The following is an 18,378-nucleotide window of genomic DNA, read 5'->3' on the forward strand; positions in this document are numbered from 1 at the left end:
AGACTGAATAGACAGGTATGCAAAATCTGCATCACAAGGACATAGGACAGGATCTGTTGTGTGATTACTGTATTTCCTTTCTCTTTTTCTTATATCCTTATTCAAAGTAAAACTGTAAATTTCATAATATGATCAGTGATAGAAACTGTTCTCAGCATGAGTTCCTAGAGCAGAGTGCTTTACAAAGCCCTATCATCACCATTTACTGGCTAAGGTACTTACCCACAATTACAAAATAAATCAGGGAAAGATCTTGGTTTAGCATTCAGGTCCTTTGAGAACCATTTTGCTTCGTAGTTTCTTTTTCAGTGTTTTTTTTAATGGTGTTGAATAAATATCATGGGAACTGTTAATGTGTTTAGGGTGTGGGAACACCAAGACTTAAGACCTATCTTTATTGACCTGTTTTGAAGGGCCCACCACTGTAGCACTGACACCAACAGCATAGAAGAGTGCTATCCACTCGGTGCCAGCAGCTTGATTTCACTGGTGACTTTGTTTTTGAGGATTGCTTTCACTACCAATTAAATACATTGTAGGTCCAGGAAAGATCACATCAATGTCTGGTTCCCTGCTTAGTGTCCATATCCAGTTACCCTTGTTTCACTGCTGTGAAAATTGTGAGCCCCATCTGTGATCTGCCACAGTCTTATAATGTGTGTTCTCTGTAGTAAAACCTTCTTGTCTTCTCTGGTCTGTCCAGGGGTTTGGGCCACGGAGCCTTTGGTGAGGTATATGAAGGTCAGGTGGCAGGGATCCCCAGCGACCCCACTCCCTTGCAGGTGGCTGTGAAAGTAAGTGAAAGTGTATGAGTTATCATGATGGTTTCATGCATCTTTCACCCTAGAGTCCCAATGCATTATAAAAATGAAGATGAATTAAGTGTTACTGTAGTTCTGAAGGATGTGGCTAGAAAGGTTACTGCTCTGTTGCAACAGTTCAATCCATCATAGTTGATGGTACAGCTTGTAACATATGGGCTTTGTGAGACTATTAGAAGATGTTTGTAAGTAGTAAATAGCAAAGATTTCCCACACAGCTGCAGTTTGATAAATAAATCCATCCTCTGTCCATCCTCCACATGCTATGCCTGGTGTCAACATCTGTTAAAAGCCTTTGAGTCAGAGGCCAAAGTCTTCACAGGGCCAAGAGCAGCATGCATCATGGAGCCTGCAGGTAGGAGATAGCTGGTTTTCCAGGGATCTCGCCACTCCATTACAGGATGGATATGGACTGGATGTGTAGCTGTATCCTAAGAAGCGCTGATAAGGTTCTCCAGGCCTTCAGCAGCCAACCTAGCTTGTTTTTTCCTAGAGGTTACATAGCAGCATAGTCCTGCTGCTGGTTATAGTTCATAGTCTTGCTGGGAGGTAGGAGTACTGAACTGTGAGAGAACTCGGGAACTGTAGTCTCTTTCCTCATCCTTGTACCACAGAGTCCCGTGTATTGAGCACTGTACCCTGTGCACGCTGGGCTATTTCCTTTGCTGGGAGGAGGATGACTGCTACTGATGGGCCATGTGTTCTGATCTTCACCTTTCAAGAGACTTCACAGTCTAGATAGTAATGGGCTAGTTGTTATATTAGAGTGAGGTTTCTCTTAGAGAAACAAGGATTGCTGCAGAGAATGTTAGTGCTTTTGATGTACCAAGTGTTCTACATCTGTAAGTTTAAATATTTTCTCCTCGTCAACCTGTTCTGTCTTTTCCAGACATTGCCAGAAGTATGTTCAGAGCAAGATGAATTGGACTTCCTCATGGAAGCTCTCATTATTAGGTGTGTATAAATAAGATCAACAGCACTTATATAGGCTTGGAAAGCTAGCAGTGTAAAGAATAAAGTTGCTTTAAGAGGTAATGTCCATGCAACACAGCTAGTTGTTTTAGTGCATAGCTGTGAATATTTTACAAAGAGGATAGGCATTACCTTCGTGTTCTATTCTTACAAATAAAGAGGCACCAGATAGTGAAAGGCTAAATTTTCAAGAGGGTCTACGCTGGTTTTCATTACCGAAATGAAACTCTTTAGGGCTGGTTTTCATAATTGTTAATAGGATCCTTTTATTTCTGTTAGAGATCAGAATATAAGGTAAAAACAAAACTTAGGAGTTTGGGGTTGAGTAGTCAGAACTAAAGGTGGCATTGACTTAATGCTGCTGTCATGTCACCTGTCAGTGACATGTCCATTTCTCATCACACTGAGGTCTGGAGAAATAAGGAATTATCAGAGATTAGACCTTGAGGAATAGCCCCTGCGTAAACAGATCCCTATGTCAGTAGGTTACTTGGAACAATTCTGCCCTAGCCCAGCTTCTACCCTTTGTATAGGGAAACTGAAAGCAGACTTGTCATTTATGGCACACAAGTCTTACTATAGCCCAGAAAGGATGCAGAATGCAGGAAAAAGCAGGAAAAGCAGCACTCCCCCTCCACCTCTGTTCCTGCACTGTGGAGACTGACACAAAATGCAGAGTAGCACTTTAGCTTTATCCAGTTGCCCTATCTTTACCTTTGAGATTTGTTACTTTCTGGAAATAAAAATAAAAAATCCCTACAGCAAAACATTTGGATCCTTTTCTGCATCTTGTGCTTTTTTGGATCAAAGCTGTTTCGTAATTGAATCTTCCTGTCTCCACAGCAAGTTCAACCACCAGAACATTGTGCGCTGTATTGGCGTGAGCTTGCAGGCACTGCCCCGTTTCATCCTGCTGGAGCTTATGGCTGGGGGTGACCTGAAATCCTTCCTGAGAGAGACACGGCCTAGACCGGTAAGAAAAGAGAAAATCTAATTCTATTTAGTAAGCTGCTGCCACAAGGCAAATATGTAACTGTAAAAGAGCTGATCCATGCAGCTACTGTTTGCCAGCATTTTGGAGGGTCAGAATATTCCTGTTGCTAGAAGACCACTGGGGAGCAGGACACAGATGTATGGGGGGTTACACAGAGATGCCCCATCCCTGGACTTTGCTAGATAGCATTGCAGATACTGTCTAAATAAAGAATCAAAGGGGTTGTTCGTTTGTTTTTAATAAGTTAAACTCTACTCTTTGCTTACTCACACCAGCTGGGGGCAAGCTAGGAGGAAACATTGAGCTAGTAATGCTAAGCCCATTATTTGAACTGCCGATCAGGTGCATTTCTGTGGATGGCTGTCAGTGCAAGTTTGACACAGGCGAGGAGAGAATCCAGCCTGGAGCTGTTGCCTTAATAGCAAATACCTTTAGCCCAGAGTTTGAAAGATTTTTTTTCCCACTGAAATCAGCAACAGTAGGAAATGACAGTGAGATAGAAATGTGAGAGAAATAAATTACAACTTCTAGAGAGGAATCAGTATTTCAGAAGAATGAAGTTTGCTCTGAGGCCGTGGATCAGAAAGGCACCCAGATGTTGTTAAGCACCAGGGCACAGCTTCATACTTTGTCTCTCTGTTTTTTTTACATGGGGCAAATTGTTGGATTTTATCAGTACAAGAGACACACAAATTCGCTCTAACAGATATAAATAAGATTCTTCCTTGAGGCATCTTGAAACAGATTAACTTTGTGGTTTTGCCTTGCAGTCTGGTTTTTAGACTTATAAGATGCTTTCTGTTGCACAGGAGCACCTCAGTCTTGAACAGGTTGCAGTAAAGTGTCTTCTGCCTGGTTAAGAAGGTTAAACACCCAGAAAGTGAAGATGTTTGCAAACTAAGTAAGCAGTCTTTATAAATAGAGGTTGGTTTTCTGTAGCACCTAGAGATGCTCTTGTCAGCTCATACAAATGGGCTTAACTTGGTGGCAGGTGAATGGGAAATTAATATTTTGCAATGTGGGCTCTGCTCTCACCCAGTGCAGAGCAAAATGGCATGGGCAAGGTATGCTGCCTGGTAGGTGATTTGTTTAACATTGCCAACACAGGCTGTGCTAGATGTGTGAAGTGGCAGGTGGAACAGGATGGTCCAGAGCAAGGCATCAATCATTTTGTGATGGAAGCATCTTTTTGGCTTGCTAAGTTAGGGAGAAAAACAAGTTCAGGATCTTGTGAGAAAGCACCAAGAGCATTAGTCATGAAGAGGAATTTTTACCTACTTGTAATATCATCCAGTTGCTTTTGTGGATGAAAAGCCCTCAATCTTTATAGGATGCAGTCATGGGAGCCTTCTCAGCTGAGGGGCTTCTTTCTGTTTGCCCCTACCCCAGTCGTGAGGTCCTTCTTGCAAGCCAGAGCTTCCATTTCTGTTAGTGGTCACTCTCTGCAACCCCTGTGGAAGCTAACATCAGAAGAGGTGGATGGTTCACTCAAGGCACAGCATACTTGGTATTTCTCTTTTTTTGCCTTCACAGTCTGTCCTTCCTTTCCTTTTCTTCCCTTGTCCTTCCTGACCTATTTGAGATTATCTGACACAGGGACTATTCACATCACCTTGAAGATACCTATTCCTGCATTTAACTTGCTCCCAGGATTGAAGCAAACCTGGGACTCATGCTGCTGTTTTCTGCTTTGTCCCAGGCCTGTCACACTTTGGGAAAGCTGAGGTTCAAATGCAGGTGGGCAGTTGAAAGCGAAACTGATTCAGAAAAACAGTTTCTAGTCCCTCTTTAACAGTTGGGTGAATGTGAACAGCCTGACTTTGTGCAGACACAGACCCACATGTTTCTGCTCCACTTCTAACACCTTCCTTCTCTTTGCCCCCTATACCTGCTTGCCTTGCTTCTGCTGACATCCCATCTGGTGGCTGCCTGGAAAGAAAGATAGGATAATTCATTGGCTGGCTGCCAGGGCAGCTTCTGAGGGGTTACGGCACCTGTGAAGCCAGAGAAATCGGGCTCTGGTGCACATGTTTTACTGCTGGCTCAGAAACTATGAGGGTAAGAGACTTGACTGATGAGAGATGAGATGTGTACAGGGTGCTGTGCTCTGTGAAGTACGGGATCAAGCTGTAGAAGTGGATTTACCCTCTGCATATACTTGAGGTGTGACAGTCTGTGTACATGAGACCTGTGGCTCAGTAATGCTGATGTATCTTTGCACTGCTCTTAATGAACCCTGAGCTGCTTTGTTCCTGCTATCGCTCATTCAAGAAAGACAGGCAGAAGGTAGGCATAGCAGACTAGACCTCTAGCTTTCCAGGCCCATTAAAGGAAAGACAAGGAACAGTGCAGAGTAAACAGGCTTCAATAAGCTTTTTTCCAACAGGAATTGGTTGAACACACAAAACCTAGCTGACTGACTAAGTAACAGAGGTGCACTGTTACTGTGCAGTAAGCACTGTACGAATTACTGTTTTTATTTCCCCTTGTTTTTTCCTAGTTTTGTATTTTCCAGCTGGTTTCCTTACTACCTTGTCTTTCTCACCTACTTCTGCTTTCAGCCTGATTGCAAAGGGGAGATGTATGCATTCATTCTCTACCTTCATCCCCAAGTTGCTCTCCCCACTTCCCTGCCAGTAACTTCAAATTCATTTGCCAGTTTCAGTCAGATTTAATAGAGGTGTGAAAGGCATTAACTTGGTATTAATTGTGAGACTTGAGGAGAAAGAAAAGAGTGACCACTGAGAAAAATAGTTGTCTTGTTTGGTTTGCCACTGGCCTGTGAGAACCCATGTGACTTGAAGCAAGACACATGCATCATGCTGCCATACAATGCCACTGAAATACGTGGAAGGGAGCAAGAGAAATGGTGGAGAAGGTAAAGCGAGGGAAGGGGGAACTTCAGGCATTGTAAGGGACATGAAATGGGAAGCTAGAGCTACCGAAGGAGGCGTCAGGACATGGGATTCAGTTTAGTGGGAGATTAAGATACTGCCAGCACAGGTTATTGCATGTTGTTCATCTGCGTTCTTCATGTAAATAATGAAAGCAATGTTCAGCCAAAATATCATGATTTTTCTGGACTCTAGGCAAGAATGATCATATGCATAAGCCACATGTTCATCCTTCATCAATGATAAGATACCAATGATTTTTGTGGAATATTGTTCTTTATGCCAGGTCTGCTGCATAAGATCAAATTCATACTACTTTGTGGGGCCAGGGTTTACAACCCTGAAGCATTTCAGTGTTCCTTTTCTAATAGAGTTTCACATCTTCCCCTCACCTGGAGAGAGACAGTCAGTTAGGTTCTGAGATGCCTGGAATTGGAGCCTTCACTCATAATGAGCGTTGCACAATTGTCCATTCTGAGAAGCTCAGTGCTGATCTTCCTCACACACAGCACAGCAATCAAAGAACAGCTCTGGAAGATAAATCGTACACAGATAAATGATTCCTTCCTTTGTGTTGTGCAGCCTGTTGCACAGAGCAGTGATTACACTGAACAATACACAGAATTTCCGTCACCTTTAGCAAGACTCAGCCTCACCATAGGAGTTATCACACTTGTCTGTTCATCTGGGGAGCAAAAGCTGTAAAGGGAATCCTTTGGTGTCTCAAGGCTGCTTCCCTTGCAAAATGAATCCCAAAGCTCCATTTTTCAAACAGATTACATAGCTAAATTGTCCTTGGCTGGGCAGTCACATCTGTTTTAGGACTGTATTTAGCTAAATGAAAGGTGGAAGGAATCCATCCAAGAAGAGGAAGGGAGGAAAAGGGAAAAGAAGAAAAAGCGATGCCATTCATATCAGCTTGCAGCTTCAGCCTACTGGCTGCCTTGCAGTTCAGCTCAGGTCTGGAAACAACTAGTAAAGAATTGGGCTTTTTATTTGGTTTTCACTTCAGGTTTCTGACCCTTGTTAAGAAGAGGAAATGGGTAGATAGCAGTACTCATTTCCCTTTGGTTATGCCCTGAAAGGGTAAAAAAAGGCATCTGCATCCTTTCTTACTGTACCCATGTAGTGTAGCTGGTGAGTCACTTCAACTCACAGAGGTAAAAAGGTTATTCCCTCTCCCTCCCAAAAAGCGGGGGGGGAGAGAGGCTTTATGTTATCACGAAATGGTGGCTCTATGAAGAGTTTAGGGGGAGACCCAGTCCAGTGTTTTAAAGAAACAGTTAAGTATATGTATGCAATGAACTGTACTGTGCAAGTAATGGAAAACACACAGATGACACAAAGTCACAAATGGTTTTGTTTATGGCACCACACTGAAAATAGATAGGCTTTGTTCACAGAGATGCAGTATTTTTCAGTTATGCCATTAGTCAAGAATTTAGGCCAGGTTTTTCCTCGTCTCCTCAGAAGACGTTAAGTCTTTTTTAACTTTTACCAGCCAGTGCTCAGAGTTTCAGTACTGGCTGCTGCCTGCCATAGAGCCTGGAGTTATTTCCAGTCCCAGTTAGCAGTGGTTTAGGTCAGGTAGGTTGGCCAGCATAGCATCACATCAGTCTGGAGACACATCTCATCACAACAAACCGGCTGGCAGTGCCAGCAGTCCTTGTCACTGAAGGACCCATGCTGGTTTGTGCATTGGTGGGGAAACCCCATGGGCAGGTGTGCCTTTTGGGCACTGGGCAGAATGGTAGGTGTTAAAAGACAAAGCTTAGAGGGTGGGATAGGCTTGTTTGGTTCAGTAACTAAGGCTGATGCACACTTAGCTATCTGTGGGATAAGCAGTCACTGCCACCCCATTGTTTGACATCACCTTGATGGCAGCAGCAGTTTCCTCCTCTCCCACAGGACTGACTGCAGGGGTCACTGATTCACACCTCAGTGCAGAAGCTGATGGGTTGGCTTCAGAGGCTGGCAAACACAAGCCTGCTCTTTTCACTATAAAGCATGTGGCTCCTGCTGGCGAGAGCTGTAGACTTCATCAGAGGGGCAGGAGCAAGGAGTTGGCAGCTTTAGTCTTCCGTAGCTGTTGGCTGCACAAACCTCTGCCAGTGTTCTAAGGGGCAAGATAAAACCTACACACATGTGGAGGAGGGAAAGAGCAAATGTGACTCATGCCATTATACGAAATGTCATTCTCATTGTTCAAGGTGACTTTAGAGAGGAATTAGCAATAATAGAAAGAAACTGAGTGAGGACCAGTTCAGGCTACAGCTCTCAAAACTCATGCTGAACATCAGAAGTATTTCCCATGAGAAAGGGGGGAAGTTCTTACAGGGGCATCCCAGTGGAGCTGGAAAGTAGGATCCAGCTGTTCTGATTCTGTCCCTGGGATTTGTATAACATTGTATCTGCACATCCTTTGCATAGTTCATGGAAATGAATTCTCTCGTGCACATTTTTGTTATCCCGTTGTGTATTAACATCTGAGCTACGTCACTTGTTCGAGAGTTCCCAGTGCTGTATCGCTGATGAATCATGCCATGTTCTTGCTTTTAACCTGCATTTGTCCCTTGTCTTTTCATAGAATCAGCCCTCCTCCCTTTCCATGCTGGACTTGCTCCATGTGGCTCGTGACATTGCTTGTGGGTGTCAGTACCTGGAGGAGAACCACTTCATTCACAGGTGGGTGAACACATCTGTGTCAGCATGGACAAGGCATGACAGATCAGCACAGACTAATGCCCTGCTTTGTATGTTTATGTCCTGCTGCACTCTAGTGGCTGGATATTTAAACAAGGTAGATAAAATCAGAATAATAGCAGCAGTCAACAGAAAAGCTTCTGTAAATCAGGTTGCAGAGGTCTGTAGTTTTACCAGAAATTCTGAGTTCTGTCTCAGTGCCTGCATTGGATGCTCTGCAAATGGAAGCACAATCTTGTGACAGAAGTCTCTGACCCTCTCCCCATTGTCAGTTTTGCTTAATTCCTTCCTGCTCATTCTGCAACCCTTTTCTCTCTCAAAGACAAGTAAAGCCAGAAGTGCAAAACCTTGTGACTGTTGTTACTTGCCCCTCCAGGTAACAGGGCTATTTGGCCATTGGGTAGAGAGATTGTAGTTCACTCTTCTGAAAGAGTTACCCGCAAGCTGTGCCTCCATGTTATTCAGATCTCCAGATTTACTTCAGCCCAGCAGAGGTGGAGCTGGAGCTTTACCTGCATACACAGGTTCAGGCCCATACCTTGTCTTCAGAGCAACACCTTCACATTGCTGTTGCCTCTGACAGTACTAGATCCATTTGACAATACTTGAACAAGCATGCAGGTTGGTGGCTCATTCCCCAGGCAGCTTGATGTTGGTACTAGTACAATGCTGAAATCAGCCCCACTGCTTGAAGCTTCTTAGAGACTTAAAAATAGCTCCTGTGGTGAAGGGAGGCTCACAGGAGGCCAAGTCTTTCAGCTAGAAGATGTTATGTGCATTTTAAAGAGGAAATGTAAAGAGCAGAGCTGCTCCTGCTGTTGGGTAGATTGGAAATTGGGACCACAAACACTGACTTTTCTGGCTGCTGTGGGCACTCTGCAGGTCAGAAAAGCAGGTACTCTTCTTTGTTTTCTTTTTGGATTGCAAAATTGTTGAATGATTAAGTGGATCTTCTCTTTCTGTTGCTTTTCTTCCCTTTCCTTGTAGGGATATTGCTGCCAGGAACTGCCTCCTCACCTGTCGAGGGCCTGGGAGAGTGGCTAAAATTGGAGACTTTGGAATGGCCCGGGATATATACAGGTAGCAGAGCTAAGTCCAGGGTACCCACAGATGGCAGCTCCCTAAAATGAGGGAGGAGCAGTGTTTGCGCAGGAGAGCAGGCTTGTGTGCTGCTCTGCATGACCCCAGCAAGGAGAGAGCCAAGAAACCCACCCTGATGAATCCCAGCTAATGCTTTTTTGGTGTTTACCTGTAGTGCTCTGGACACTTTTCCCACTCCAGACAGCTGATGAAGTCTGAAGGTGGTGGAAGGCATTCATTCCTCTTGTAATCTGTCCTCAGTTTCTTTACTTTCTCCACATTGAATGGCATTTATGTGCTCTTTTGTTCTATGGTCCCAAGTCATTCTGAGTTTAATGTCTTTCCTTGATACTACCCCTGCCCCTTTGGTTTGGTATCATCAGTAAATCTCCTCAATTTACTGCTTATAAAGGAGGAAGGGGCAGAGGAAGGTCAGGAAAATGTAATCACCCAGACTGGAATTCAGCCAGGACACAGGGTTAACTACTCTGCTCTGCAAGAACTGCCAGGAAGTCTTTAATGACCATGAGCAGTCAGGGCTGCAGTTTGATATCTCATCTTCAGATAGCACCTCCAGAAGTGTAGCACCATGTCCTGCTGTGCCGAGGAATTGATTTGCCTCTGATTTGGAGGAGGGACTACCTTGTACTCTATCACCTACACCATTTATTCCAGTGCCTTACCTTCTATTTTTTTCTTGCTTGGGGATTCTCCTGTGCAATTAGTAAACCAGGCCTGGCTCTGCTTAACTTGAGATCTGACAGTAGCACAGACTGAGATGATGCAGAGTGCTACCTTCACAACCCAAGTGTATCAGAGATGCTTTTTTTCCCCCTTCTCCTCTTTCCTTTCACAACGAGGCCCCACTCTGCCCCACTGTCAGTGGTACTCTGCTGGGACAAAGTACCATCTGTCACACTCACAATCAGCAGAACCGACTGCCAAGATGAATGCCTTGGTGCTGAGTTTTCAAAGGTGCCTTTGAAGTTTGCACATGTTTCTATGTCCAGGAATATCCTTTGGATGCTCAGGCTGTGTAGTTATGAACAGTGATACCAGCGGGCATGAGCAGCCTCCTGCAGCCACCAGCACAGGATCTGGGGCTTGTAGGTTTTGTTTTAAATGGCAGTGACACTGCAGGACTGATGTAATTCCTGTCTCAGGAAGTGGGAAGCACAGGAGGTGGGTTTTGTACTACTGCCCCAGCACTAGTGGCCAAACACCATTCTCCTCAAGCTTCTTATTTTAAGAAAGAGGTTTGGATTTCACTTGCCGTGCTTTAGGCTGTGTACATGTGGGATGGCCTTTATTTTTGCTGGGGAGTCTCAAGGTGTGAGAGGAGGTAGAGGTCTTGCTGTGGCTGAAAAGGGCAAGAAGTTGGCTGTGCCAGGTATACTGTGTGATTAATTCACTTAAGAGTATTCAGATAACTTGGGTTCACCAGATCAGGCCTAAAGCGTGGTAGATTACAGCAGTCCTTCCATGGTCTGCCCATTTCCACTACTTTTGTGAGAAGGAACAGCATTTCATTTCTTCAGCATTTTCTCAGCCACACTGCTTTGCCTAGATCAGTCATTCCTCTGGCTCATGATTTTAATATTTGTAATTATGAAAATCCTGAATTAATGACATTTTCTGAATCCCTGGCTCTTTGTTTTGTTTGTTCTTTGCAGAGCCAGCTACTATCGGAAGGGTGGGTGTGCAATGTTGCCTGTCAAATGGATGCCTCCTGAGGCTTTCATGGAAGGGATATTTACATCGAAAACAGACACATGGTGCTCTTCCTTTCCTTCTCTGTCCAGTCTGTCTGTGTTGTAACTCCTCTCTGAAGTGTGAATATTTTGTAAAAGCATGTTCTGGTCCATTGCTCCTTTACTAAAAAGAGAGCCAGTAACCCTGGAGGAGACAAAGCAACAGTAATGTCTATGGTGTTAGCTAGGGAATGGGGAACGTTTTTATTGTACTCTGAGCTACAAGTACAAGGGGCTCTGGAGCTCAGAGCATCAGTGGGGGTTCTTGGGCATGTTACTTCACGCAGGATAGCTTATCCAAGAGGAAGAGTCTGTCATAAATGATCAGGCCCCTGCTCCACTCAGTCCTGTCTCCAGCAGTGGCTGATGTCTTGGAAAAGCGTAACCTGACTAGTTGAACAGTGCTGACTACAAAGACAAAGCAACTGTCTTTACCTGCCTGTATTGCAGACTTCACTCACTGAATAGTCAGCTGTTGATACTGATTTCAGGCTGGATCCATGGGCTGTGGCCAGTGGGATGAGGTCAAGGCAGCAAAGTTCTGGGTCCTGCACTTGGGCCACAACAACCCCCTGCACCGCTCCAGGCTTGGGGAAAGCAGCCGGAAACTGCTCATGGGAAAGGAGCTGGGCATGCTGATTGATGGAGCTGAACATGAGCAGCTTGTACCCAGGAAGCCACCAGCATCCTGGCCTGTATCAGCACCAGTGTGGCAGCAGGACCAGGGCAGTGGTTTTCTCCCTGCACTGAGTACTGGTGAGGCTGCACCTCGAATCCTGTGTTCAGCTCTGGGCCCCTCACTACAAGAGAGATATTGAGGTGCTGGAGCAGGGCCAGAGAAGGGCAAGGGAGCTGGTGCAGGGCCTGGAGCACAACTGTGATGGGGTGCGGCTGAGGGACTGGGGGGGGGTTAGTCTGGAGAAGAGAAGGCTCAGAGGGGACCTGGAGACACTGTCTCTGGAAGAGTTCACACACTGTGTAGCCAAGGCCCTCAGTGCCATGGCTTAGTGGTGGCCTTGGCAGTGCTGGGGAATGGTTGGACTTGATCTTTAAGGTCCTCTCCAACCTGGTTGATTCTGTGATTAAATGGTGAAGTCCACCTTTGCAGCTGTGCAGCTTATTTGTGTCTGAATCCTGCAGCAGTGATTTGCACAAGCTGCTGAGCACAGGCTCAGCAAAGGGCATTGCTGATAGTACTGCACCTAAGGCCATTGCCCCTTGGTAATGGTCATTCCCAAGTATCCTTCACTCTGTTTTCTTTTGCTTCCATATTCAGGTCCTTTGGTGTGTTGCTGTGGGAGATATTCTCTTTGGGATACATGCCCTACCCTAGCAAAAGTAACCAGGAGGTTCTGGAGTTTGTCACCAATGGAGGAAGGATGGATCCACCTAAAAACTGCCCTGGCCCTGTGTATGAGATTTTAACTTCTGTATTCATGCAGATAATTTCCATTTCAAATGCTGTTCTCTAGTCAGAAATTAAGGACTTTTAAGATTGATCTTATCATGGCTGTTCTGCCTTACTGGATTTGAGTGCCAGTGACTTCTCTACTATTTAATTTTGCTGTCTGTTCTGAATAATTCAGAGTAATTCAGGGCCCCTTTGGGAAGTACTGGTTACTGCTTGCTTGGTCAGAGATGGTTCAAGATTTGTCTTAGGTTAGCTGTGAAACTGCAGGTGCATAAGGGTGTTCACAGGTAGGGGAAACTGGGCTCTGGTATCTGTAGCCCTGCCTATCTTTAGTGAACTGTTTTAAGTATTCTGGGTGGGTGAGTTATTTCTCTGATGTGCTGTGAATTTCACCCCACTATTGGCCACATTTCAGTGGTGACCAGGACATCAGTTGTCTGACTCCAGGGAAGGCAGATCACTCTGACTGATCAGAAGTCAAGAGTCATGATGGGTGCTTATGTTTATTAAGCTGCAGTGACCAGCTATTATGTACCAACAGGATCTGCCACTTACGAGTATCTCCTGTTCTGCTCTTTCAGTTACCGCATTATGACCCAGTGTTGGCAGCACCAGCCTGAAGACCGGCCAAATTTTGCCATAATCCTGGAGAGGATTGAATACTGCACCCAGGTATTGCCTCCAGGGAGATGGGTGGACAGGGTTCTTCTTGAGGAATGGTCTAGGCAAGCCAGAACACAAGATGAGAAGGCAGCACTACCTTTCTGCAGTCAGCAGCCAGGGAGACTGATGTCAGCCAGGGACCAATGGCCAGGTTATTTCCCTCATTGGGTGGTTGATTCTTCTTGTCTTTCATTGCTGTGTGTAAGACACAGGCTTACACAAGCTTACAAAGCTTTACAAACAGCAGACTTTCAGCTCTGCTTCTGCTTATGAAGGAGCAGATTCCACCAAGCTCTTTTAGCTATGACAGGCCTGAATCATACATACTTCATGTGCTTCATGTCAGCCGCTTCGTCCCAGTGTTTACCCTTAAGACATGGTCAGCACTGAGCAGAAATGGTCCTGGCCCTAGAGCACCCTTTGGTCCTGGCTTAGAGCATGTGGCTTCTGCAGCTGTCAGCAGTTCTCTGAATCGGTATTGGAGAAGGGAGGTGGAGACAGCCATGCTGCCCAGGGAGCAGGGATTCTAGGGCTTGGCAGTGGGAAGGGATGTGGCTGACTTTGCAGGCAAATTCTGATTTATTTTTTTGGTTTTAACGACTATCTTTAGCTAATGAGGAGTGGAGTAGTTTGGGAAGTGTTTTGCTGCCTGCACCAGTGCAGGCTTCTTGTGTGGCATCACACAAGTTTGCCTTCTCTCACTGTTTGGATAGCGTGGTCTGTGTTTCATGTGTGTTTGGATCCTGCGATTGGAGGCATTGTTTTCTGTGATCTTCAGCTTGCCAGGGCGTTAAGCAATAACTGAAGGTTGCCCAGATCACCACATTTTCTCTCAGTTTAATTTTCAGGACTGCTTAAATAGCTCAGAACCACGGTCCCTATGGAATTAGGCTACAAGGGGTCTGCCAGATTGCCTTCTGCATTCCCATCCTCCCCTGTTGTGTGGAGGCAATACTTTCATGGCCGAAACTTTCTCAGTATTATCTGTGAACGTTATGAAATTTGAGATGATATAGATTCCAAAACAACTTTCCCTCAGGAAATTTGGCTGGACATAAGAAGTGGTTTTCATTCTTTTTGTGCCTCTGCTGTTCTGTGGCGAGTTTTAGAGTTGTTGGGTTTTTATAAAGAGTTCAATTTTAAGGGTATCCTGTTGCATCTCACAGCTAACTGCGTTTGGTCAGCATCCTCTATACATGAAACGGGGGCTCTGGATAGTGGGAGTGATGCTCTGTGATCATTGCTGACAGCTGTCAGATGTGCTGAGTTTTTAATCAAGCTCAAGGATACGTGATCATAGCAGACTTTTGAGAAATTCCCATTGTTCTCTCCGACAGGATCCAGATGTGATCAACACTGCTTTGCCAGTAGAGTATGGCCCATCAGCTGAGGAGGAGGAGAAGGTAGCAGTGTGCCCTGATGATCCAGAAGGAATTCCACCTCTCTTGGTCACCACACACCAAGACAGAAAGGATGACAAGCAAACTCTGCCATCTCCACCACCCCTACCATCAACCATCACTGCTGGGAAACCTGTAGGGAAAGTGGGAGCCTTGGAACCACCGGTGCCAGGGAAGGTGCAGTCAGCATCAGCAGGAGGACATATCAACATGGCCTATGCCCAATCCAATCCCCCTTCAGAGCTGCGCAAAACCCGGGGCTCAAGAAACAAGCCCACCAACCTCTGGAATCCAACCTATGGTTCCTGGTTTGCAGAGAAGCAGGCCAGCAAAAACAGTTCTCTGCTGGAGAAGGAGATGCCTGAGAGGGAAAATGTGGGACAGGAAGGAAACTGTACTGTGGGGCCCAACATTGTGACTGGCAGGCTGCCAGGCTCCTCCCTGCTATTAGAGCCATCTTCCCTAACAGCAAGCGTTAAAGAAGTGCCTCTCTTTAGGCTCCGCCACTTCCCCTGTGGGAACGTCAACTATGGATATCAGCAGCAGGGCTTGCCCTTGGAAGCCTCCACACCACCGTGCACTGGCAGTTACGAGGACCCTGCCCTTAGAAACAAGAGCCACATAACCCAGCAGGGGCTGTGAGAGCCCTCTACCCTCTTGACTTCCCCCCCACCCCGTGGCCCCTGAGCCTTGAAGAGATGTCCCATTACCCAATACACCATGAGCAAGGGATCTGACCGCATCACCTTCTGTTTTGTGCCAACTTGCTCCAGAAGTGCCACCCTTGAAGCCGTAATTTCAACTACCCTGAGAGGCTTCAAATCACTGGAGCCCAAATACACCAAAAGAAACAAGGGGGAGGGAGGATACAGGAAAGATGTTACCTGCAAGGCCCAGCTGCTGTTGCATCAACTCATACGCATGGTTGTTGTCATGCCCTTCCTGTGAGCTTTTCCCAGTTGTGCGTTCTCTGCTTAAGTGTAAAGCCACGGCTCACTGCCTTGAGTGTTTCATGTCTGGGCTTTTCCATGCCAAACTTGTGGTTGCTGTGGAACACCTGGAGATCTCCTGCAGCTGGCAGAGGTTGTAGTGGGTTTGGGGAGAGCATCCTCTATCCAAACCGAAACAGGATACAATAGTGCTGATGGGTGACACAATGGCACGTTCCTAACTTGTGTTCCAGCTACAGTCCAGTCTTCGAAAGTCCTTGAATGCACAGCAGTTATGGGGGTGTTGGCAGGGCAATAGAAAGACACTGGTCACTGCTTCACTCAGAAGAGAGAGAAGAGGAAGCCTAAAGGATGCATGTAGATGCTATGAGGCATTCTGGGTTGGGGGAGCACTGTTTGCCTGAGGTTTTTTGGTTTTCTTTTTTCTGTGCTTAAGCACTAAACCTGAGTAAAGCCCTTTAAAATTCCTCTGTCCTACAAAAGCAGGAGTATCCTTCATCAGGAACTTGTGTGTGTCAAGTGGAACCAAGGTAAAGTTTTGGAGGACGATGCCCTGAAAATGGAGAGCCACCTGCATACCTTAGAGGTTTACAGTAGCCTTTGACATACCCTGTACAAACAACAACGTAAAGGCAGAAGACGATATTGTGCCACAATCCGGATGCCAGACACTGTATTTGAAGGGTTTAGAGCCCTTGTTCTTTTAATGAAACACATGTATGATAGTGGTTTAAAGACAAACACTGCATTGACTCATTTTGTACACCTTGTGCATGAAAAGTATTCCAGTTAAGTGTACTGTCAAAGCATAGATGTAGGAAATAATTCATGTGTAAAGATGTGCATTAGTAACTTCAACTTAGGGTTGCAAGGAGCTGTTTTAGCATAAACGCTATCCAAAAAAGAGGTGCCTATTTCTATAGAAATGGGTGTCCTGGAGCATCAGCAGAGGAATGTGAAGGTGTTCTTCAGTCCAAGACTCTTCGTTTCAGAGAAGTGATGCTGAATCTGGCCCTGGATTCAAACACTGAGGTAAGCTTCCTTCCTTCCTAAGGGGTCAAACCAGAATCCATGTGCTCATACTGCAAACCTGGGAGATGTGCAGGTTGAAATCAGAGGGCTTGGGCTGGGCCTAAGAGAGGCGAGGTATGTGCTCCCCTGACCTGCCTTCCTGACCCCTCCAGTACACATAACTAAACTCCTTCTCTAGACAAATGCCAGAGCTATGTGTGGTGGTTGGGTAATGGGGCTGTGCTCCTGTGTTGGGAAGCTGGAGTCAGGGGCTGCTCTGATTTCATGTTGATCTGCTGGGGATCCATCTCACTGCCACAAAGTGGGCTTGGTGGGGATGAGGAGGTTGCCCTTTGGGTGTCCTGCTGCTATGCACAGGCTTCTTTCACTTGAACTGAGTATTTGTGATCTCCAAGGTTGTTAGGCTCGCAGCTCTTGTCATGAACTAGCCATAGGGGAGGGATTCTGCCTAGGTTAGGACTGCATTAGTGTCGCACTGGCTTTTCTCTTTCTAGCTCAGTAAACTCAATGGTGGTTTTCTAGAGTCTCAGGAAAGCTGATTAATTCAGGAGCACTGTCAGAACAATTTCTTATGCTCATATATTATTCATGTATATTAGCAATTTTCATTTAACTATTCCAGCTTTCTCATTTCCAGAAGGGCTGAGGCTGAGGTTCCATGTGGCTTTTTTTAGCTCTTCTCTGCACAGAAGGAGACGCTATAGTTTTTGCTACCCTGCCTCTTATGTGTCAGTGTGGACAGAATCTAACCTGTATCCTGACAAGTGTTGTTAAAGAATACATGAGAACAGAAAGTTGCTAAGCTAATGACCTTTGACTATCTGAAATCATTACTTCTTGGAGCTGGGGCAGCAGCTCTGACACTGCCCAAATACAGATAAGCCACCAGGTTATAGACACATAGAATGGTTTGGGGTTAGAAGGGAGCTTAAAGCTCATCCAGTTCTAGACCCCTGCTATGGGAAGGGACACCGTCCACTAGACCAGGTTGCTCCAAGCCCCATCCAACCTGGTCTTGAACAGTGCCAGGGATGGGGCAGCCACAGCTTCTCTGGGCACCCTGTGCCTCAGCACCCTCACAGGGAAGAATTTCTTCTTTATGTCTCATTTCAGTCTCCCCTCTGTCAGTTTAAAGCCATTCCCCCTTGTCCTGTCCCTACAGGCCCTTTTAACAAGTCCATCTACAGATTCCTTGTAGACCCCCTTTAGGTTATGGTGTTAAAGGTAGCATTTCTAAAGAAGTTTTAAAAGCACAAGCAGCAGGAGGCGATTTTAAGTTTGGAGGTGGAGGAGGAAAGGCTTCCCCCAGCTGTGGTTGATTACTGCACTGCAGCTTGTGTGAAGTTATTTTTATCACAGCATTTCAACTGAAATAACTCTTTACAGAATGGGAGTTGTAAAAATTGAAGGAGCTAAACACATTACTGATTTGTACCTCTGGAATGTGTGAGGAGATGATTCTGGTCTGGGGAAATGCTGAATTACTACTGAAATCCTCTAGTCTGCTGGGTATGGTGCACTGAGATAAATACTGTTCAGCACCAGCAGCTGGGTTTAAGGAAGCTTCCTTCCAGTGTCTCCGGTGTCAAATGTTTTGTTGCAGGGGTTTTGTGTTGTGGTTTGGTGGATTGGGTTTTGGGGGGGTTGGTTGGTGTTTTTTTGTTGTTGTGTTTTGTTTTGTTTTGAAGTCCTCCCTCTGAAATCCTG

General features: G+C 45.6%; 1 protein-coding gene across 4 annotated transcripts in view; it reads left to right on the plus strand.

Annotated features, from left to right (window-relative positions):
- Positions 1-18,378, plus strand: part of ALK (ALK receptor tyrosine kinase) — a 314,119-nt gene that overhangs the window by 294,626 nt on the left and 1,115 nt on the right. For 3 of the 4 annotated variants that reach the window (XM_061350549.1, XM_061350547.1, XM_061350548.1), the window contains 9 exons: positions 704-794; positions 1,711-1,775; positions 2,637-2,766; positions 8,269-8,366; positions 9,372-9,464; positions 11,138-11,239; positions 12,492-12,626; positions 13,208-13,298; positions 14,627-16,671. In XM_061350549.1, the coding sequence (XP_061206533.1) occupies positions 704-794; positions 1,711-1,775; positions 2,637-2,766; positions 8,269-8,366; positions 9,372-9,464; positions 11,138-11,239; positions 12,492-12,626; positions 13,208-13,298; positions 14,627-15,331 (1,510 nt within the window). In that variant the 3' untranslated portion in view covers positions 15,332-16,671. Of the gene's footprint in view, positions 1-703; positions 795-1,710; positions 1,776-2,636; positions 2,767-8,268; positions 8,367-9,371; positions 9,465-11,137; positions 11,240-12,491; positions 12,627-13,207; positions 13,299-14,626; positions 16,672-18,057; positions 18,285-18,378 lie in introns of those variants that run through there. The other variant, XM_061350546.1, reaches the window with a different exon arrangement.

Source organism: Neopsephotus bourkii, unplaced genomic scaffold (assembly GCF_033783945.1).
Source record: "Neopsephotus bourkii isolate Nb327-2 ecotype Australia unplaced genomic scaffold, CSIRO-AGI_Nbou_v1 NB_518, whole genome shotgun sequence".
Lineage (NCBI taxonomy): Eukaryota > Metazoa > Chordata > Aves > Psittaciformes > Psittacidae > Neopsephotus > Neopsephotus bourkii.